At 44.3% G+C, this 23,577-nt stretch overlaps 2 protein-coding genes across 7 annotated transcripts in view; both read right to left on the reverse strand.

Moving 5' to 3' along the window:
• Positions 1-544: 544 nt before the first annotated feature.
• On the reverse strand, positions 545-6,380 carry LOC115157302 (heterogeneous nuclear ribonucleoprotein C). Of its 2 annotated transcripts, none has more exons than XM_029705434.1 (9): positions 6,229-6,380; positions 4,306-4,457; positions 3,123-3,388; positions 2,847-2,919; positions 2,656-2,706; positions 2,372-2,532; positions 2,075-2,188; positions 1,749-1,888; positions 545-1,637 (listed from the first exon to the last, which is right to left on the reverse strand). In XM_029705434.1, the coding sequence occupies exons 2-9, from the start codon at positions 4,308-4,310 to the stop codon at positions 1,533-1,535; spliced, it is 915 nt and encodes a 304-aa protein (XP_029561294.1). In that variant the 5' UTR covers positions 4,311-4,457; positions 6,229-6,380; the 3' UTR covers positions 545-1,532. The 2 variants fall into 2 exon arrangements, with proteins under 2 accessions (XP_029561294.1, XP_029561293.1); XM_029705433.1 differs by having other exon boundaries at positions 2,835-2,919.
• Positions 6,381-21,072: 14,692 nt separating this feature from the next.
• LOC115157304 (complement C3) overlaps positions 21,073-23,577 on the reverse strand; it is a 53,964-nt gene continuing 51,459 nt past the window's right edge. For 4 of the 5 annotated variants that reach the window (XM_029705437.1, XM_029705436.1, XM_029705435.1 and 1 more), the window contains 5 exons: positions 22,853-22,942; positions 22,166-22,246; positions 21,687-21,773; positions 21,430-21,571; positions 21,073-21,325 (listed from right to left, as the gene is read on the reverse strand). In XM_029705437.1, coding sequence (XP_029561297.1) covers positions 21,220-21,325; positions 21,430-21,571; positions 21,687-21,773; positions 22,166-22,246; positions 22,853-22,942 — 506 coding nt within the window. In that variant the 3' untranslated portion in view covers positions 21,073-21,219. Of the gene's footprint in view, positions 21,326-21,429; positions 21,572-21,686; positions 21,774-22,165; positions 22,247-22,852; positions 22,943-23,577 lie in introns of those variants that run through there. The other variant, XR_003868415.1, reaches the window with a different exon arrangement.

Raw genomic sequence — 23,577 nt, forward strand, 5'->3', positions numbered from 1 at the left:
AAACCTTTGTACCTGTTTCCTCCAGCATCTTCACAAGGTCTTTGCTGTTGTTCTGGGATTGATTTGCACTTTTCTCAAAGTACATTCCATCTCTAGGAGACAGAACGCATCTCCTACCTGAGCGGTCCCATGATGTTTATACTTGCATACCATCGTTTGTATAGATTAACGTGGTACCTTCAGGCGTTTGGAAATTGCTCCCAAGGATGAATCAGACTTGTGGTCTACAATTTTTATTTCTGAGGTCTTGGCTGATTTTCCCATGTCAAGCAGAGGCACTGAGTGAAGGTAGGCCTTGAAATAAATCCTTGACTCAAATGATGTCAATTAGCCTATCAGAAGCTTCAAAAGCCATGACAATTTCCTGGAATTTTCCAAGCTGTTTAAAGGCTGTGAACAATTACTTATGCACAAAGTAGATGTCCTTGCCAAACCTATAGTTTGTTAACAAGCAATGTGGAGTGGTTGGAGAAACTAATTTTAATGACTCCAACCTAAGTGTACGTAAACTTCCAGCATAACACTAAATACTATGACAATTTTGTAGTTTTGGATCCTTTAATAAATAGTTATTTCATACAATACTCACCGACATAACTTTAGTAAGCAAAAAGGCATTTTGTAGCCAAAAACATGCCATCACACTGCATTTACTTGAATGATTGCATTTTTTCAACATGACATTTCTCACCACCAGTTACCTACACGAAGTGCTCAAAGCCCAGAAATAAGCAGTTTGTCTCCAATAGATGCATTCAATGTGTACTAAACATGAAGCTCATTATTGGATTTCAAGGAGAGGACCATGGTTTGATAAGCCGTTGTTTCCATGACAATTGTGTTCCTACTACCTATCTGTTTGCATGGCTGGTTGGGTCCAAGTGTAACCATGATAAAGCACACAAGGGCCCGTCATCTGACATCCAGAGATCCACAGTACACGTAATGCTTTCATCACCCAATCCTGAGAAGGCTTGCATCTGAAAACCTGCCTCAATTCAATAAAGCATTAATCAGAGTATTTAATTGCAATTTATTATTACAGTACAACTTAGTATAAAAATAATGACATGAATATAAGGAACATACATACTCAGGTGGGCCCATTTCTAAAAATTAAGTTTCTTCAAACCTTGACCCAAGTTTAAAGATCTGGTTCTCTCTCAATTACCAATCCTAGTAATGCCAATGTGGTGATTTGACTTGTGGCTCAGGTCAGAGAATAAACAGCCATTTCTGCTCTCTGCTGGTCAAAAAAAGGAACAGCAGCACAGCAAATCACATATTACTGCTCGCTACCTACAGCTAGTTGAAATGTAATTGGCTGCAGGACAATGCTAGATGTATAACAATGATAGGAGGGGGCTGAAATGGGGACAAACTAAATTGCGTCAAGAAAAAAAATACCTGTGGGACAATGGAAGGGTGGTAGTGGGGGCAGGTGACTGACATTTCATAGTGTGGGAATTAAAATAGGAGTCGGAAGTCCCACTGGAAGTTGTGTTTGTCTGTACAAGTGTGCATCCGTCTGTCTACGAGTCCTCATCTCCGTTGACACTGTCACCATCGTCTCCATCCACATGCTCTCCTTCCTCCTCTTCATCATCATCATCATCATCCCTTTCTTGACTCTTTACCTGAGAGACCAACGATTAGGTGGCGAGTACAAACAATCCAATAAGCATAAATACACCGCCATTCATCTTTTGCAGCATCATGACATTTCTCCTCATCCCCCTCCATCTTACCTCCTCTTCTAGCAGGTCCCCCTCCTCCTCAGAGTCATTGAGCTCCTGATTCTCCCTCTCCCTCTTGATGCTCTCCTCCTTTTTGCTGGAGTGCTGCAGTGAGGACACCGCTCCAGGTTCAGGCTTGGTACCTTTCCCCTCTGCCCAGAGAAACAGGTCAAACCAGACAGATAAAAAGGTGTCAAAGAAAGATAATCCATCACCTGTATATACAAGTCTGCTGAATACGGAGATTGCGGGTATACATAAACAGTACAAACCAGCTCATGAATGTGTTTGTTCAACTTTGAACGCCACATGGTTCAGGTGACCCTCCTGAACCCTACCTGACTTCTTGCCGTGGTCCTTCTCCATGCGGCCTAGGCTCTCCAGTAGGTAGTCTACTTTGTGTTTAATCAGCGTCAGCTCCTTCTTGATGGTCTGCAGGTCATCTGTTTTCACTGAGAGGAAGCGGGAGGAGATAAAGGTTTTAGAGAGCTTTTTGACAAGTGTCATTAGCCACGTGATTCATCTTAAGCATTGACAGCATGTACTGCACCAGGGTGCTATAACTCTGCTAGTGTGCAAGTGTATTACGAGTAGTATGTCAGTTGAGTGGTTAGAGCAGAGGGCTGGGTACTAACTTGTTCTTGAGGATGCCCTCTGGCTGCTCTTGGAGGAGAAACTGGCCTTGGTGCGGCGGCTGCCCCCTCCAGTCATGCTGACACGCGGGCGCTTGGATGGGATCACTGCTCGGGACAGGGGTGGAGGAGGAGGGGGCACGCGGGACGGGTACGAGTACACTCTGAGAATAGAGTAATGAATGAACCAACTTTATTTCATTTACTCTAATTCCTCTTGCATATTAAGTTTATTTAACTAAAGCTACAAAAACAGGATGTGGGAACAGACAAAGCATTGGACTCACCGGTCATAGTAATCTCTCTGGAAGTCGTAGTCCAGATCAAATGTGGGACTGCTGTGGGGAGAAGAAAATTAGTTGTCAAAAAAAGATACATGTATGCAGTGGAGAAGAGTAAGATTGGGAGAGGAGGAAAGACCATGTTCACATTTTAATATTAGGTATTTAAAAACGTGGTTCTTTACATTGAATCAGACCTGTACATGTCTCCCGCAGAGCGCTTTGTGGTCTTTGACCTGTGGGGTTTGGGTTCTCCGGCCAAGTTAATGTCTGAGGAAGAGAGGATAGAGTCGGTCTTGGAAATACAATCTTTATCCATATTCAGTAGTCACAGAACTACCTTTAAAAACAGTTATCCTCCAAGCAGGCAAGATACTGTACCCTAAAATGTCAGTTTTGATCATTACCCAAAGAACCCTGAGGCCAATTTGAGGCATTGCTTACCAGCCCCAGAAGCTGGCTTTAGTTCTTACCCAGCACCTGTCCCACGATCATGCGTCCGTCCTCACCCCCTACGGCGGCCCGGGCGCATCTCTCGTTGACGAACTGGACGAAGGCAAAGCCCTTGTGCACAGAACAGCCCACGATCTTGCCATACTTGCTGAAGATGGCCTCCACGTCAGTCTTGGTGACCAGTAGCGTGTTGAGGTTTCCGATGAAGACCCGGGAGTTGAGCGAGCGAGGGTCCGTCTTGTTGGTCACGTTGCTGGCCATCAGGGCGCTGGTGGTGGGGGACCGACTGGTGGAGAGACAGATTAAACCACAATTATCAACTGTGTCACTGCAAGATAACACTACTCAACCATCTTTTTATATAAATAACCGAGTGGCAGGGAATGTTGCTAATGAACACTGTTGTTGACCTTATTCAGATCCTATATCAACAGCATCACCAAGATATCGAAAATCATTTTGAAGCATCTCATGCTCCAGCCCTGTCACCTCCACAAATTATTTGTTTTGTGATTGTGTAGCATCTTAAAAAGTCTTCAGATGTCTATGTGTTGGTAGCATATATATATATATATATATCTAGTCTGGTGCAAATCCAGAAGGTCCTACTGTAATAAAGACCCTGAATTAGCAGCAATAATCAAAGACGACACCCATCACAATATATAAAAACACTATAACGTCGTACTTGTGGCTGTACAGAAGCTGCACATCACATTTCAATTGATAGACAAACCAAAACTCAATACAATTTATATTTTTTACGAATAAATGGATGCACACGAGTGTCCACTAACTGTTCAGACAACAGGATATTAGAATGGTGTGGAGAGGGCAATATGCATGTTGCAATCCACCTGTGGCAGGTTTTGTAGCAGCGTTTGTTTTATATTGCCTGAATTGCAAATCTGGGCAGGGGTCAAAGTTAACAAGCATCTAAGAGTAGGAAATAGATGTCACGCAACAGGACCAGGCTACTATTTAGCGCTCCAAGCCTACGGGCAGGGAAAGGCACGTGTGTACAAATGAGGAATTTAGTGCTCATAATATTAGTGGCACATGTGGTAATTTGAGGAAGGCTAAGCACAGGAGGTTGGGCACAATTGGACTTTGGGGAGTGAGAATCTCAATGGCACCGCATACAACCAGAGTGTCAAAAATGTTTAAATAACAACCGATGGGGGTTAAATAACCATCACTCACTCCATAGCGTCTGTGTGCACGGCGGTCGTCTGTCAGTTCTTTGACACTGAGGGCAAGGCCAGTGTGTGCGGGCAGGTGTCTTGGATGCTTTCAGGAAAAACTACAACTCCAGCAGCACCCTCAGAATGCAGAACTTCACCCCACGACTTATACTGAGGCGGGCGACAGAGAACACATCTCAGTGACAATGTACAGGGTTATTAGTCTTACCTGGTTGGGTTTTGTACATAATTCAGTTATGTGTCAAATACAGAGGAAAAACAAGGTTATTGGCATCCTATAGAGGACAAATGTATAAGACTAGGAGCAGCCTAGCCAATCAGAGTTGCAATATGCTTCAAGTACTTGTAGTTGCGCATTATGCAAATGTATCTATGTTGATAGATTGTGTTATTACCGTTCAGGCATCCATTACAGGTCTACAGGGATAAGTTGTAGTAGGTAATGTGGTAATCGCTGACAAGTCTTCAGATTTACTATAATAGTCATTTGTGATGCACACAGGGAAACAACATTGGGATGTTGTTTTGCATGAACATATAGAGTTGCTAAAAGGTAGTACTACGCCTACTTTGAGGACTTCACAAGCAGTGTATGTTCTGCACAGGGGCCACCAGAACACTCAAGCTGCTTATGGGCCTACAGCAGCACCGCATGGGGTGGTGTTTGGGAGGCGAGAGCTGTGCACTGCAGAGTTCAATGTCCCGACTCCCTTATTTTATAGAACTCAAGTGTGCAGATATGATTCAAGTGAAAATAAGAGAGTGTACTAAGCATGCTCCACAGATGAGACCAGACCAAACTAAAACGTGATTATTAGCAGCCTAATGATGAGTGACATCTAACAAGCTAATCAATCAGTGCTGGGGTCTCTGGCAGGGAGGGGCACGGCACCACAACTCTGAACATTCATGATTCACCACCTGACTTCCAAAGTAAATGCTAGTAGCTAGAATCGCTTTTGAATGGCACTCACTGATATCTTTAACACTGTTGTTTATTGTAAGATGCACCTTAATTAAATCAGGTTCATTAAAGACTACACAATTTTACCAGTCAACACCCTGCCAAGGCAGCCTAAATAACCTCAATCTGCACCATCTAGCTAACTAGTAGTCAAAGACTATACTATATTAAATGAACCTAGCACGTTTTATTGCTTTTGGGTCTAGCAAAGAGACTGAGCAAGGAAAAAGTACATAACTGCATCATTCATAAAGTAACTTTTAATTAGTGTAACAAAAATAGCAATTGTCCTTGTGTCGTCGGTCACATTAATTCTACGGTTATGAACCTAAAATAACGTTAATCTATTCGCTAACGTAACGTTGAGAAAAACAATGGACAACCAGTATTTCTTGCAGAAAAAATACATTCCCGCAAAAATAGCGTTCCTGTACCGGTCGGACTCCAAAACCAGCTAATCACAAAAATAAAATAAAAACAGCACAAGCCAAAATGTATGTGCAAAACGGAATATGGATATCGAACAAAAAAACGGTCGAAATCGAAATAAATTCAACAAGGTTAGCACGCTAGAGATAAAATCCACAAGGTTAGCTAGTTAGCTTACATGCTAGCCAACCAGCAAAGTTAACACATTGAACTGCAGCCGTTTTGAAGTTATCGTCAACAAAGAAAGCCGTCTTCGCAGATACTGTCTTAAAAAGCTCGGCTTATACAACTCAGTTTGCAAGACAACAAAAGCTGGCAGAAACTGTATAAAAAAAACGATGGTATCCTGCTAGCTAGGATGTTGTTGGGCCAACTTGCCATCTACCTAGCTTTAAGAAATGGAACCATAATGAGTTAGCTAGCCGCTCGCTCAAATAGAAAAATACATAGCGTTAAAAAAGAAAACTCCAAAGATACTGAAAAGTCAGAGGAAAAAATTTAAAACAGCCTTGAATAAAAAATACTCACCGGGAGCTTAAAGATTTAAATGGCTAATATTTCAGCTAAATGAGTCACTAGTGCTAGTACTACGGTCGTCTTCTTGCGGCTAAAATAAGCTGTTTCAAACCTGCACGAAATGGCGCAGCACCCAACAAAGGGGAGGTAGCCAAGAATACTTCTTCTTCTTCTACTTCTTCTTTGGTATAATGGCGTTCGCACATTTTGTTAATGCATGCTGCCACCTACTGTGCGGTAGTGTGCATTGAATCACCTTACATTTTGTTACGCAAAAAGGAAAAGGGAAAACTTGCACCACCAACTAACCATACACATATATGTTACTATTTAATGAATAAATAAAAAAATCACTACCCCATTCCACCACTTTCCCCTTAACTGATTCAACACCAGGCTGACAGCCTGGGAGGAGGGGAGTCTTTCGTTCAACATACATTGTAACTCTTCTGCAGTAAAACTTCCGATACGCCCAAGTACTTCTCTGCAGCTGCCACCACAACATCTATTTTCTATGATTTACGTTACATTTCTGCAGTACAGATGATAACCATTGCAATGAACGCAAAAGTAAGAATCTTACTTAAGCACAAATTTGTAACATTCTGTATTGGCCTAGGCCTACATCTCACCCTTGACCCATCATCCTCCACTCTCGTCACTGCCTCAGACCCTGGCAATCTCAACCTCTCGCACAGGACACCTCCACAATTGACACACACAGTTTTTCCACCGATACTACACATTCCTTTGTCCCATGCCCTTGTGCACACTTCTCACATCTCGGAATCTCCCTCCTACACACTTCTGCAACATGATCATAAACTAGGCAATTTCTTCTAAGGAGGTAAAATAAGCAGGAGAAAAACAGGTTGATCATCTTAATGGAAACTATACACTGCCTGAGGCCCTGCCTGGTCGGGTATTACCCTAAGTCCTGGGAAAGAAGGCTGCTTATTGGCTAATAAAATTATGATGATTGGCGTGACCTTATTCCAATTGAAAAACCAAAAAAAAATTGGGGTCTTGGAAAGGTGATGAGCTGGCCGTTTTAACAGACAGACAATGTCTTCTCAGTTTCACAACGCTCGCCACCAGGTCTGCATCTCACTAAATAGCGGGCATCAAAGACAAGAGAATTTTCAATTTCAGTTGCTCCACCTTCACACTCAATCACTACTTTCAAAGGCACCCTGCTCCGGAGAGCAAGTCACAGGTCTTGTCCCTAATCATGTGACACAAAGCACCTATTCCCTCTGGATGGAAGAAGTCCTCTTCAAGCTACCTTCACCTATTTAAACAGTACCCAACTTCGTTTTTATCCAGCCTGAGACCACATATGGATCAGCCAAAAGGCAGTGATCCACTTTCTCCAAAAATGTCACTCCCACTAGGCCTGAATCATCCTTTGCACGACCATCAGGGCAAGGCTCGGATTCTGATGTCTTCGACCACACCTGCCACCACAGGTAATTCTTCCTCACTATTGTCAGGTTCACTTTCTGAGCCATCAGAGACAGCAGAATGTGGTTTGTACTTCGCGCCATTCTTCCTCAACACACATCTTCCCTCTGCAGTCGACTCTTCTCCTTCTTCCTTGCTGTCCATAACCACATCTATCCGTTCACCACACTCTTGCCGTGCCTTCATCCGCTGTATTGCTTGCAGAGCACGCAGTGATGGCTTTTTTTCCCCCAAAACCCAACTTCCGTTCCCTAGCCCAATTTACAAGTCTGGCTATCTCTGGCCTCTCCATGCTTCCCGACCCTAGATCAATAACATACCTAGCAACGCGCAAGCCACTCACTCGGCCATTTTCTCGTCACTACTCCACCCGATAGCCAAGACTTGTATTAACTCCGCCTTAAGGCATCCGCATGATTTCCAGTGGAAACGGTTCGAAGTTCTTGCATATGTTATGAAATAATTTCGTTAAGAACTTCATTTTAGAGATAGGTAAGTTTTATTTTGGCTGTTCGGCACACATTTTTTTGTGAGGCAAGCCGAAGTAGGTAGCTGAAGTCTACGCCCCTTCGTCAGTGATTGGTCAACAGTAGGGATTCTTCAATCAAGTTTGTTGTTTTTCAACGAGAGACAACTCACTTTCATGCACATTTTTTAATTGAGAAATACTGCACCAAACATCTTAGTTAGATGTATAATTGAGCGACTAAGATCTCCTCTGCAAAAACGTCAAAATTAATGACAGATTTCTGGCGTAATCTTAGAATAATTTGGACTATTTTGAGGCTACGGTGTCTCAAAATGGACAAACCGTAATATTGCCGCTGTTTTCCAAGCTAAGGTCTTTTAAGGGAAAAGGCAAGCACACTTGTTTGGTTCACCTAGCCGAAAATCCCCACCGAAGGAGGAGGCTGCTAGCTAGCTAGGCTAGGGGATACCGGTAAACATTGTCCTTCGACCACACCGCCTGCCGAGCACTTCTCTTCCGCAGTTCTATTAATAATATGTTTAGGGAAGCTAGTATAGTCAACCCAACTCTCACGTGGCACTACCGGGTAGTGATTACCCTCACCATACCGTTAAAATAACTGCGAGAAAGCAGTGCTCGGCTGGCGGGACTTAGGACAGTCTGTGTCGGTGTCCTAGCTAGCTAGCAGCCTCAGGCTGTGGGACCCTTACGAAAAACGATTGCAGGCAGACTGCAGTATGCAGCAAATACTGCGTCCAAAAGAACACTTTTTTTTACTGCTGTAATTTTGCAATGTAACTGCAGTTAAGAGTGTAGTATAACTGCAGTTATTCTGCAATTACTGCATCCAAAATACCACAGTCGACTGCGGTTACTGCACTTTTACTGCAGTTTCAAAACGGCAATCTTTTTTTGTAAGTGACGTGTAGTGGGCGCAGCATGTAGTGGGCGCGGCATGTAGTACGCTGTCTGCAGATAGACCCTACTCAACTCATGGGCACCTGGATAGATGGGTTAGTTGACAATGTCACTAAAACAATGCGTATGCACAGAGTTTCTAAACCCAGAGGGGCAACATCGCAAGACTTCTGGGAACACTTGCGAAACAGACAAAGCAGACCATGCTGGTGTTTGGAGTTTCAATGAGAGAAGTGAACAATTATTCCTTAAGCCAAAGTCACACGGAGAGACACTCGTCAACGGTGTGAAATTTGCGTGCAAGAGTAGTAGTAGTAGTAGGTCTTCATGCTCTCTTGAGAACTTGATGATCTATAAATGGAGTCAGTCGGCAGTGAAGAGCGCTCTGAAGTTCAGCCAGTCCGGTATGTAGTTGGCCTACCTGCTGTGACAAGTGTGGTAGAGTCTTCCAACGTTTGCCCTGAGATATTACCACCACACTAGTAGTGATGACCGCAGTAAAATTCTACGTGATCGTTGAGTCGCGGTAATCTCCTCTTATGCACTCTGGACATGTGTTAGTAATACCCAACTCGCTAATGATCATCAGGTCGCTAAGGATGTCCATTTCAACCCAGTTACACCCACCCCCACTGAATTTTGGCAGAACTTAAGCACACATATACATCAAATTACACAACATATAAGGTCCATTTACAAGATTTGAAGTATCCCAAAAGGACAAAGTGGAATGAGAATTGGCCAAACTCAAACCAACTACTGGCTGTATGATGCCTTTCTACACCCCACACAACCTACTGTGTACTACTGGACCCAACCAATAAAATACAATGGCCATGTAAAATAATAGAAACTGGGATCTTCATTGAATGATTATGTGTAAATTACAACTAGTTTTGCTTAATCTCTGAAGGCTTGGATCACTGTCTTGCAAACTACTTGAATATTAAGCTTAGTGTCACTTAGAATATCTTGTCTAGACATAGAGTAGATCAATCTGTTGACAGGTCTGATCATTCGACCAACATGGGTCCTGATTTGCATAACTGCACTATGATTCTCAGTGTGAGTGTAAGTCGCTGGTGTGTCAGTGAACTGTGAGTCACTAGGCTGTTCAGACTGTCCAATGGCGACAGAAGAGCGTGTTTTCTCACTGGATCTCTTCTGAATCTCTGAGTCTTGAGAGACCAGGGGTTCTGAGGTCACACCTGGAGATTCCTAAGGCTCATCTCTTCTACTTCGTAGCTGTGTTATCCAATCTCGAGTTCTTCCTTCAGTCCACAAGCTCCGGATCAGGTAAGGAGTCCTCTCTCTCTCTTTCAGAAATGGAATCCACTCTCTCTTCAGCAGGTAGGTATTCTCTCTCCCCCTCAGGCATGTACTCTCCTCTTTCCTCTCCATGATCTGGTTCTCCCTGCGTGACACCTTGTACAGACACATCCTGCTCCATTCCAGATAACGAATCTTGACCGTGTCTCATATCTGATACTGAATCCATCATCACATTGTGAGCACCAGAACTTGGAATCAGGTAAACGGACATGGATGAGGTTGGGCCAGAAACAGCACTTTCATTGTCCACTGGGAGGAAGTTGACAAACATGATCAGGTTCCGATGGACAAATCTTTCCTGTCCAGTGGCTTCATTACATATTATGTATGTGTGAGTGCCTAGATTCTTGTCCGCCACAGTGTATATTGTCGATTCCCATCGGTCTGCCACTTTCCTCTTACCGCTTTCTTTCTTGTTTGCCAACAGTACTCGATTGCCGACTTCTATGGTGGGCCCCTTGACCTTCCTGTTGTAAATCTCAGTTTGTCGGTTATGTTCTTTTGTTTCTGTGTTATCACCATAGCATCCTTCAGATCCTTGGAGAGTGACACACATACTTGTCATAACCGGTAAAAGCTGGATCATTCAGAGTGTTTCTGAAAGCACGTCTACTGGCAGACGAGGGATCCTTCCATACATCAGGTAGAAGGGGACGAACACTGTTGTCTCATGAGTGGTTCAATTATATATGAACGTCAATGTCTGCAGGTGTCTCGGCCAGTCTTACTTAGTGTTAGGTGCTAGACCTCGGATCATGTTGCCAAGCGTCCGATTGAAACGTTCCACGCTGCCATTTCCCATTGGGTGATACGGTGTCGTGTGCAACTTCCTCACAATAGAAACTCTGAGTAACTTGCTGATCAACTGACTCTCGAAACTTGCTCCTTGGTCACTGTGAATTCTCTCAGGAAATCCATACACACAGAAGTATCGGTCCCACAGGATTCTTGCGCCCTGCTCAGCTGATTGATCTCTGCAGGGAAACGCTTGAGCCATTCTTTTAAAGTGATCTGTTAACACTAGTTAACAAGTCAATGGACTTGTTGCTTGAATCTTCAGCAGACCAGAAATCGATACAAACCAGTTGTAGCGGCCTAGTCAAGGTATTACTTTCCAGTGGAGCCCTGCCCTCAGGCTCAACTGTCTTGCTGACGATGCAATGTTGGTAATCCCTAACATCTCTGTCAAGGTGCAGCCTGAAGAATCTCTGTCCAGCTAAACTGAGGCTTCTGAACTGACCCTGATGACCCGTGATCATGAACACCCTTCAGGACTTCTGCTTTGAGAGACTCAGGAACTACGTACTGGAACTGCTATGTCTTTGATATCTGATCTCGTGAGACTCTGTACAGTATGTCATTACTGACAACAAGCTTCTCCAAGCTCTTCAAGTATCTGATGACTAACTGTTTCTCTTGCTCTTTCCCTTCTAGAAGGCCTGCGTTTTCTCTCCACATAGAATAGCACATGAGAATGGGTCCCGTCGTTGAGTTGCTCATCACGGAGCTCCTTCTCAGAGTAGGCAGGTAAGGTGTCTTGACCAGGAGGTATCAGTTGAGGTAAATGATGCACCATTTCCACAACACATGCTATAGCTCCTGTTTCCCAGTTGTCTTGTGACTGGAGTATGGCTGACACCTCATCCACTGCCAAGGACTGAGAACACATGTAAACAGAAGTGGAAGTTCTCTGTTAGCTTACACATTTGGGGATGCCTTTTAGATCACTTGACCACCTGAAGGCATCCTGGACTGAAGAGTTTGACACTGCCTGAACGTCACTAAGGAGTTTTTCGTGGGGCTCACGAAGCAGTCTGTTGCCAACACCTTTGACAAAGGGCACTCGCCTCAGCTTCAGCAACCATATTCTGAGGACCCGGAACATACTTGATGTCAAAATCATAACTAGCTAACTTGGCCAATCAGCGCTGCTCGCAACAGTCCAGCCTCAGCTTGGTCATAATGCGAGTAAGTGGATTGTTGTCACTCCAAACAGTAAAGACACAACCTTTCAACCAGTGACTGAACTTGTCGCAGATCGACAACTTCATTGCCAGGAACTCTAACCGATGAGCTGGGTAGTTCTTCTGAGACTTGAGACTTGCTAGCAAATGCAATGGGTCTGGCACAAGTTTCTCTGTCTTGCAACTGTGATAGGACAGCACCTATGTCATCCAGGGACGCATCTGTCGACAACATGAACGGACGGGAGAAGTCAGGATGTGCCAACACCACGTGTCTACTAGAGATGTCTTCAACTTTTCGAAGGCCTGCTCATGTTCGGGTGTCCAGTCTGCAATGCTCAACTTTCGACGCTGCAACACCATTTTCATCAATTATGTGAACAAGGAACTTGACAGACTTCCTGAGAAAGAAGAACTTCTCTGGGGCCAACTTCATGTTGTGACCACGAAGTCTGCTGAAGACCTTCTCCAAGCGTTCAAAGGCTTCCTTCTCATCTTCTCACCAAAGACCAACAGATCATCCAAGTAACACAGAAAACTCATGAAGTTCTGATCTGAAGATATTGGTCATCATGCGCATGAAGCTTCAAGGGCTGTTACAGAGACCCTGAGATAGACGGTTGTATTCAAAGAGCCCCCTTGGTGTTGTGAAGGCGGAATACTTCCTGTCATCTTCGTGCAGTGGCATGTTATAGAACCCAGAGGTGAGATCCATTGTGCTGAATAGAGCATTGCCGCTGAGCGTAGCCAAGCAGTCCACCTGGTGTATGGAGAGGATGTGCATCCTTCAGGGTCCTCTTGTTCAAAGGTCTACATTTTTCTTCCAGACTAGCACCAGGGGAGATGCGCACTCACTTGTCAATTTCCAGATGAGATCTTTTTCCTCCATCTCGCTCAAGACCTGGCACAACTTTTGGTATTGACTTGGAGGCACTCTTCGAAATGGAGGGAAAATGCATGAAATGTATGCATTCACTACTGTAAGTCGCTCTGGATAAGAGCGTCTGCTAAATGACTAAAATGTAAATGTAAAATTAAATTGTGATCTGTGAACTATTTCCTTTAGCTTATCCACCATCAAGATGGTGACGTGAGAAGATATCCTCATAGCGTACTACTAGGTCAGCCAGCTGACTCTTGCACTTCTCCGACACATCCCAGGAGCTGAGGTCCAAAGCACTCAACTCCTGCAGTCTCAGCTTCTCTTCCATGGAACATGTCTCTCTCATGTGGCCCGTCACATCGGCCTCAGACGTGGCTTGAGGACAGTTGACCAGGTGGACTACACTCGGTTCTCGTTCGGCGTCTTGTATATCCTCCATTGCTACACATGGGAAGATGTCTGCAAGCTTCACATTGCGCTTCAGACACACAGGACGGCCAGACGTGGTGATCAGGTTTAGTGGGACACATCTGTCTCCCCACAGAGGCATAACAATCCTTGTAACCATGATCCCTGTGGTGCTGAGTGAGACGTAGTAGGTTCTGTCATCACCGCACTGCCAAGAGACACAACAGTGGTTTTCGGTAGCTTACCCCAAACCAGATACTCGTGACCAGGGTCAAGGCAAATGCTGAGTTACATCTCAGTGTTCCTATCTTGTCAGGGATGCCGTCACCTCTCCAGCGGTTCATTCCAGCGAACATGGTCAGAAACTGTTCAGATTCCATGTCATCTGTGATGCAGGGGGCCGAGACTGCTTTCCAATAATTGTCACATTGTTTTGATTCACGAAGGATGTGCTTGATCACGTTGGTTTCCAGTATTAATCAAAGTTGCATCCATAGACTTCCATGTTTATGTTGAATGCAGACTTAGGCCTCACAAGGCGTCCTCCACAGCCAACAAACATGACATCTGAGTTTAACAGTTTTTTCACATCAACTACCCCAGCATCTATCAACTTCAGCTCTGCCATCTTACTCATTGTGCACGCCATTGAGCCACTGTCAAGCATAGCGCCTAGTCACTTTGTTACCAACAATCACATGCGTGTAGAAAAGGATGTCGCTTCTTCCTATCACAAGTGTGCACTGGTACAAAACATCTCCAATCATGTCACTAGAGTCTTTGGTTGACATGTATATAGCTTCGGCATTGGGAGTATCTTCATCTTGACCTGTACTGCCTCCCTCAGAATAAAGGTCGGCTAGATTCCCTCAGCCAGGCTGGACTGTGACAAAAGCCTGGGGCATGCATGTCTCGTGTGACCAGGAGTGAAACGGAGGAAGCACAGATGCTCTCCCATGCAATGAGACTGTGTTGAGTGCCTAGTATCATCACAGACCCTGCAGGCCTGGTCTCTGGGATGATGTTGAGACCTTGGGTTGTGTGCAGGGGGGTTGTGTTCACGGGAACCACTGTTTTGTCTGAATGCTGCTGTGCATGTTGAACCAAGGCAGGAGTTACGGAAGTATGTGGAACATGATACTGTTGACTTTGAGTAGTAAACAGGAGCAAAAGAGGAGTGTGAGGCATTACATTTTTCATTGTTTATTTGGTTGTGTGACACTGGGACATTGTCCTGCAGAGCAGTGGCATGACTCTTCAGTTGTGTAACACCGCTTTGTTTCATTAAGGCTCTCTGTTCCCTCTGGTACACGTCTATCCTCACCTGAACATCTCTGGAGCTCCACTTATGAAGTGCTTTGTAGCTGAACCTGCAGGAGAGCTCAGGATCAGGGGAATGTTTCACAAACGTGGGCCACTTGCTGACCTAAGTTTTCCATCCTCCCACCCTGTCTGCATAAACCGTCATCAGCTAAATTTGCTACTTTGTTGAGCCTGATCCAATAGTCAACTGGGTCCTCCCTCAGTTTGGGCTTGGTAGTGATGGCACCGGAGGGGAAGGCTGCAGTCTTATCGGCTCTTAACCAACCATGATATTTTGTTTGTTTTCTTGCGTTGTTCGTAACTTGTTTTGTACATAATGTTGCTGCTACTGTCTCTTATGACTGAAAAGAGCATCTGGACATCAGATCTGCGATTGCTCACCTCAAACTGGACAAAGAGTTAATCTTCAATGAGTCAGACGGAAGAGATATAATACAGACACCCGACCAGGGCCAGATCCCCTTGATTCGTTGGAGAAGGAAACAGAGATTTTGAGGAAAAAGATCCGGGTGCCTTGTGAGGATCAGGCGACGAGTGGCTAATCTGCCCTTGCCTTCCATCCTGCTAGCTAATGTTTAATCGCTGGAAAATAAATGGGAAGAGCTGAAAGCACGTATATCCTCCAAACGGGACATTAAAAACTGTAATATCTTATGTTTCACCGAGTCGTGGCTGAACGACGAAGTTAAGAACATACAGCTTGCGGGTTATACACTCCATCGGCAGGAAAGAACAGCAGCCTCTGGTGAGACACGGAGCGGGGGCCTATGCATATATATGAACAACAGCTGGTGCACGATATCTAAGGAAGTCTCAAGGTTTTGCTCGCCTGAGGTAGTGTGGTCTACAGCTTATCATGAGATACTCTATCTCCCTAGAGAGTTTTCATCTGTATTTTTCATAGCTGTCTACATACCACCACAGACCGATGCTGGCACTAAAGCCGCGCTCAATGAGCTGTATACTGCCATAAGCAAACAGGAAACACTCATCCAGAGGCAGCGCTCCTAGTGGCCGGGGACTTTAACGCAGGGAAACAAATCAGTTTTACCTAATTTCAATCAGTATGTTAAATGTGCAACCAGAGGGAAAAAATTCTGGACCACCTTTACTCCACACACAGAGACACGTACAAAGCTCTCCTTCGCCCTTCATCTGGCAAATCTGACCATAATTCTATCCTCCTGATTCCTGCTTACAAGCTAAAAATTAAGCAGGAAGCACCAGTGACTCGGTCTATAAAAAAGGGGTCAGATGAAGCAGATGATGAACTACAGGACTGTTTTACAAGCACAGACTGGAATATGTTCTGGGATTTTCCGATGACATTGAGGAGTACACTACATCAGTCACTGGGCTTTATCAATAAGTGCATCGCGGACGTCATCACCACAGTGACTGTACGTAAACTCAGCAAAACAAGTTATGTCCTCTCACTGTAAACTGCATTTATTTTCAGCAAACATAACATGTGTAAATATTTGTATGAACATAAGATTCAACAACTGAGACATAAACTGAACAAGTTCCACAGACATGTGGCGAACAGAAATTGAATAATGTGTCCCTGAACAAAGGCAGGGTCAAAATCAAAAGTAACAGTCAGTATCTGGTGTGGCCACCAGCTGCATTAAGTACTGCAGTGCATCTCCTCCTCATGGACTTCACCAGATTTGCCAGTTCTTGCTGTGAGATGTTACCCCACTCTTCCACCAAGGCACCTGCAAATTCCCGGACAATTATGGGGGGAATGGCCCTGGCCCTCACCCTCCGATCCAACAGGTCCCAGATGTGCTCAATGGGATTGAGATCTGGGCTCTTCGCTGGCCATGGCAGAACACTGACATTCCTGTCTTGCAGGAAATCATGCACAGAATGAGCAGTATGGCTGGTGGCATTGTCATGCTGGAGGGTCATGTCAGGATGAGCCTGCAGGAAGGGTACCACATGAGGTAGGAGGATGTCTTCCCTGTAATGCACAGTGTTGAGATTGCCTGCAATGACAACAAGCTCAGTCCGATGATACTATGACACACCGCCCCAGACCATGACGGACCCTCCACCTCCAAATCGATCCCGCTCCAAAATACAGGCCTCGGTGTAACGCTCATTCCTTCGACGATAAACGCGAATCCGACCATCACCCCTGGTGAGACAAAACCGCGTCTCGTCAGTGAAGAGTACTTTTGCCAGTCCTGTCTGGTCCAGCGACGGTGGGTTTGTGCCCATAGGCGACGTTGTTGCCAGTGATCTCTGGTGAGGACCTACATTACACAAGGCCTACAAGCCCTCAGTCCAGCCTCTCTCAGCCTATTGCGGACAGTCTGAGCACTGATGGAGGGATTGTGCATTCCTGGTGTAACTCAGGCAGTTGTTGCCATCCTGTACCTGTACCGCAGGTGTGATGTTTGGATGTACCAATCCTGTGCAGGTGTTGTTACATGTGGTCTGCCACTGCGAGGACGATCAGTTGTCCGTCCTGTCTCCCTGTAGCGCTGTCTTAGGCGTATCACAGTACGGACATTGCAATTTATTTCACTGGCCACATCTGCAGTCCTCATGCCTCCTTACAGCATGCCTAAGGCACGTTCACGCAGATGAGCAGGAACCTGGGCATCTTTCTTTTGGTGTTTTTCCAGAGTCAGTAGAAAGGTCTCTTTAGTGTCCTAATTTCCTACCGTCTGTAAGCTGATATTGTCTTAACGACCGTTCCACAGGTGCATGTTCATTAATTGTTCATGGTTCATTGAATACGCATAGGAAACAGTGTTTAAACCATTTACAATGAAGATCTGTAAAGTTATTTGGAATTTTACGAATTATCTTTGAAAGACAGGGTCCTGAAAAAGGGACGTTTCTTTTTTCGCTGAGTTTACATACCCCAACCAGAAGCCATGGATTACTGGCAACATTCGCACTGAGCTAAAGGGTAGAGCTGCCGCTTTCAAGGAGTGGCACTCTAACCTGGAAGCTTATAAAAAATCCCGCTATGCCGTCCGACGAACCATCAAACAGGCAAAGCATACAGGACTAAGATCGAATCGTACTACACCGGCTCCGATGCTCGTCGGATGTGGCAGGGCTTGCAAACTATTACAGACTACAAAGGGATGGACAGCCGAGAACTGCCCAGTGACACAAGCCTACCAGACGAGCTAAATAACTAAGTAATGCTGAAACATGCATGAGAGCATCAGCTGTTCCGGATGACTGTGTGATCACGCTCTCCGCAGCCGATGTGAGTAAGACTTTCAAACAGGTCAACATTCACTGGGCTGCAGGGCCAGACGGATTACCAGGACGTGTACTCCGAGCATGCGCTGACCAACTGGCAAGTGTCTTCATTGACATTTTCAACCTCTCCCTGTTTGAGTCTGTAATACCAACATATTTCAAGCAGACCACCATAGTCCCTGTGCCCAAGAACACTAAGGTAACCTGCCTAAATGACTACCGACCCGTAGCACTCACGTCTGTAGCCATGAAATGCTTTGAAAGGCTGGTCATGGCTCACATCAACACCATTATCCCAGAAACCCTAGACCAACTCCAATTTGCATACCGCCCCAACAGATCCACAGATGATGCAATCTCTATTGCACTCCACACTACCCTTTCCCACTTGGACAAAAGGAACACCTATGTGAGAATGCTATTCATTGACTACAGCTCAGCGTTCAACACCATAGTGCCCTCAAATGCTCATCACTAAGCTAAGGACCCTGGGACTAAACATCTCCCTCTGCAACTGGATCCTGGACTTCCTGATGGGCCGCCCCCAGGTGGTAAGGGTAGGTAACAACACATCCGCCACGCTGATCCTCAACACGGGGTCCCCTCAGGGGTGCGTGCTCAGCCCCCTCCTGTACTCCCTGTTCACTCATGATTTCACAGCCAGGCACGACTCCAGCACCATCATTAAATTCGCTGATGACACAACAGTGGTACGTCTGATCACCGACAACGATGAGACAGCCTATAGGGAGGAGGTCAGAGACCTGACCGTGTGGTGCAAGGACAACAACCTCTCCCTCAACGTGATCAAGACAAAGGAGATAATTGTGGACTACCAGAAAAGGAGGACCGAGCACGCCCCCATTCTCATCGACGGGGCTGTAGTGGAGCAGGTTGAGAGCTTCAAGTTCCTTGGCATCCACATCACCAACAGACTAACATGGTCCAAGCACACCAAGACAGTCGTGAAGAGGGCACGACAAAACCTATTCCCCCTCAGGAGACTGAAAAGATTTGGCATGGGTCCTGGCATCCAGGCATCCAGGACCTCTACACCAGGCGGTGTCAGAGGAAGACCCTAAAAATTGTCAAAGACTCCAGCCACTCTAGTCTTAGACTGTTCTCTTTTCTATCGCACAGCAAGTGGTACCGGAGCACCAAGTCTAGGTCCAAGAGACTCCTAAATAGCTTCTACCCCCAAGCCATAAGACTCCTGAACAGCTAATCAAATGGCTACCCAGACTATTTGCATTGTCCCCCCCCCCTGGAACGCTGCTACTACTCTCTGTTATCATCTATGCATAGCCACTTTAATAACTCTACCTACATGTACATATTACCTTGACACCGGTGACCCCGCACATTGACTCCGTACCGGTACCCCCTGTATTTAGCCCCACTATTGTTATTTACTGCTGCTCTTTAATTATTTATTATTCTTATCTCAAACTTTTTTTGGTTTGTATTTTCTTAAAACTACGTTGTTGGTTAAAGGCCTGTAAGTAAGCATTTCACTGTTGTATACCTGTTGTATTCGTCACGTGACATAAAATTTGATTTGATTTCTTAATTCTATTATTTTACTTTTAGATGTGTGTATTGTTGTGAATTGTTAGATACTACTGCACTGTTGGAGCTAGGAACACAAGCATTTCACTACACCCACAGTAACATCTGCTAAATATGTGTATGTGACCAATACAATTTGATCCATCTCAGATAAAGCATCCGAGCGAGCAAAACAGCACCCCTCTGTCTCCGTATGTGTAGACCATGTATCTGACGCTGTCTGGACAAAAGGAGTATGACATGTCATACTTTTTCTGGCCAGACAGCATCAGATACATGGGCTACATATAGTAAGACAGAGGAGCACTGTTTCACTCGTTAGTTTCAGCAGAGAGGAAGAGGTGAAGCGAGAGGGCTCACTCTTTCCAAAATCTGTCCTGAATAAGTCCAATGCGTTTCTATGGACATAATATGCAGACCGAAACTTGTTGCCTGCATTCCCGCCTTTGGGACAATGACTCACACTGTTAAGGCGGAGACATGAGCACGTCGTTATATAGGCATATCTCTGGTTTCAGCATATACTGTTGATTCCACTACCCACTTTGTATTTGTAAATACAGTGTATATACAGTCTATTATTACCTCTTCTATTACTTCTAACGTTACCACTTGTTATTTTTGACTTGACTCTTTTCATTGTTATTATTGATTAATGTACTGCATTGAGGGAGCTAGCACATAAGCATTTTGCTGCACCTTTTACACCCGCTGTAAACTGTGTAGGTGATGAATAAATTAGATAGTATAGGCTTAATGTAGGCTGTAGAGGTGTAGTTAGCAAAGATTTCAGCTTCTGATAGGTGAAAAATGCCCATTGGTTGTGTAATGGTACAAAGCTGCTTTACTAGGCCAGCTTCTACACACCTTCACAATTGAATATAGAGTCAACCATTCATTTAATCAGTTTGCTGGTCAACCTATGCCATTCTCCAGGACCAGAGTTACCTGGAGTTATGACGCGTTCACTTGCTAGTCGGAACCAGGAAACTCTGAAATTTCCGACAAGCTATCTGGTTGAACGCGGAACGTGTATAACTACAGTTTCCTAGTTCTGACTAGCACGTGAACGCAGAATAACTTGCCTTGCTGGCCCGCCCTTTCGCCATTCATGCAGTTGAAAATCCTGAAAAAGGTTGTGAACTGCACACAGTATATTGATTGACGCCCACAGTGCAAATGGATTGACTGGTGTATGACACATGACTTCTCCTAATTCAGGTGATCAACAAAATAAATTGTAGCCTACTGACCATGTCATAAATTGTGATCAAGTAAAACAAGGACATATGTTTGTGATAATAATGTGATATTTCAGTTTAATTTTCATTTACTTTGCGATATAGGATAAACATCATGTTTCAAAGTTAGTTAAGTAAACTGTGTGGGTCATCTACATGCACAAATGTGGGATGAACCAGCAAACTGGACCACTGTGTTCAAGTGCTGCAGCCAGAAGTCTCAAGCTTATTCAGGAATGTCGCCTGTTCTCCCCCAGATTCAAATTCTTCCAGCCATGTGTTTCCCGACAGGACATAAGAATAACTTAAAAACAACAGAAATGGTTTAATCAAACAAATCATTAATTAAAAATGAATTGTGGCATGTAATGTAAGAAACAAATCAAACAGATTAATTGTGATCCTAACCTGCCATCATCACCCAGTATTATGTCTTTTGGATTGCCTATGAATAAATACAATTTATCCTTCTTCAACCCAAGAGACGTCTGGCACATGCGGTGGGCATAGAAATCTCTCTCCGTTTTAACATCCACTTTTAAATCATTCCCTGTAAGACAGCATAAGCAATATCCATTACATGATTCCTCTATCACTCTCTCTTTACTTTTTTATTCTCTCGAGGCAACACAAATAATGATTTTGGGAAAAACTGTAGTATTTACCAAGTTTATAGGCCTTTTGAATCTCCATTTTATATTTGATCAGGGTGTTCTCATCCTCTTGAATATGTTTTACTTGAATGTTGTAAACTGCAGACGCAAAACAGGGTGAAAATAAGTGGGTTTGAGCAAATCTTTTTTGGTAACATACATCTGTGGCTATCCCTATTCTATTGTAGGTATAGTCATGGCCGCGGGAGGATGATTAGGGGTGGGGGTGGTGCTGCTGCTGAGAATATTTTCTCTCCCTGTGCTGCTGACGGATATTTAGTTCCGCTCATACAGGACTAGTAACGGCCTAGCACACTACTTCTGTATAATATATATATATATATATATATTTTTTTTTTTCTTCCTATAAATGATTCTGATTGATCAGGGAGTGCTGCAGCACCCTCAGCACTTCTACTTCCCGTGACCATGGTTGTAATATGTGTCAGAAGGGTTTATTGAAAGTCAGAGAAATGTGAGTGCTGTTTTACCAGGGTTAGTCCAAACGCAGGCTTCCTCTTCACGGTCAGAAGCTGTTAAGGACTCAGCCTTCTTCACGGATGGACAATTTTCTGTCAGATAAAATTAAGGTTGGAAACAATCTTGGGGCGACAAAACAATAGTTGGCTGATGCTTAAGAGAACTGGCAAGCAGGCAACATAAAAGTCAAGCTTAGGCAGAGATGCTAAACATTAAGTGAAAACATAGTACATGTGCATACTACAAAAGCAAAATAATCACCATCGTGAAATTTATGAAACTATAAAAATAATGAATGGCTGCAAAGAATTGTTAGTAGGAATGATTTGGGCTCCCGAGTGGCGCAGCGGTCTAAGGCACTGCATCTCAGTGCTAGAGGTGTCATAACAGACCCTGGTTCGATTCCAGGCTGTATCACAACCGGCCATGATTGGGAGTCCCATAGGGTGGCACACAATTGGCCCAGCATCGTCCGGGTTAGGATTTGGCCGGGGTAGGCCGTCATTGTAAATAAGAATTTGTTCTTAACTGACTTGCCTAGTTAAATAAAGGTTAAATAAAATACATGTAAAAAATTATGTTGCTAATTGAATTTTGTACAGTTGTAAAGCTAAACAATGGCCACCCAATAGTTATCTTACAGTAGATCCCTGAAATATCCACCAATATACAGTGGTGGTATGAAATAAGTGTCTTACTGTCAATGCACGCACATCCATTCTTGCTGCAGATAATGTCCTCGTCTGTGCTATTCTTAAAGGGGCTGTAGAATCTGGTGCAGCTCTTTTCTGAAACACAGAGGAATATCATTCCGTCAATATTGTTTGAGTTCCATATCTGTTGCTGGGCTGTATGACTATAAGTGGAAGCGTTTTATTGGCGTTACAATATGTGACTTTTTTGGGCGACCCAACCAAATTCGTTTTTTTTTACACCAGCTTTAAACAGTTGAAAAAACAATAATTTTGGTTATGGAAAATATATTTCACAGAGGTTTAGATGGTTTATATGGTACAATGATTCTCTACACTATCCTTACATATTTTGTCAAACAGAAATTAGGCAAACAATTTTTATTTTATTTATTTTACCGTTATTTTACCAGGTAAGTTGACTGAGAACACATTCTCATTTACAGCAACGACCTGGGGAATAGTTTCAGGGGAGAGGAGGGATGAATGAGCCAATTGTAAGCTGGGGATGATTAGGTGGCCGTGATGGTATGAGGGACAGATTGGGAATTTAGCCAGGACACCAGGGTTAACACCCCTACTCTTACGATAAGTGCAATGGGATCTTTAATGACCTCAGAGAGTCAGGACACCCGTTTAACGTCCCATCCCAAAGACAGCACCCTACACAGGGCAGTGTCCCCAATCACAGCCCTGGGGCATTGGGATATATTTTTTTTAGACCAGAGGAA

Source organism: Salmo trutta, chromosome 21 (assembly GCF_901001165.1).
Source record: "Salmo trutta chromosome 21, fSalTru1.1, whole genome shotgun sequence".
In the NCBI taxonomy this organism is placed as follows: domain Eukaryota; kingdom Metazoa; phylum Chordata; class Actinopteri; order Salmoniformes; family Salmonidae; genus Salmo; species Salmo trutta.

What these genes read in the sequence shown, in the direction of transcription:
- LOC115157302 (XM_029705433.1), bottom strand. An exon ending in ATGTACAGGTCTGATTCAAT is followed by an intron (nt 2,707 to 2,834) that starts GTAAAGAACCAC and finishes TTCTCCCCACAG; the next exon opens with CAGTCCCACATTTGATCTGG. An exon ending in GGACCACGGCAAGAAGTCAG is followed by an intron (nt 1,889 to 2,074) that starts GTAGGGTTCAGG and finishes TTCTCTGGGCAG; the next exon opens with AGGGGAAAGGTACCAAGCCT.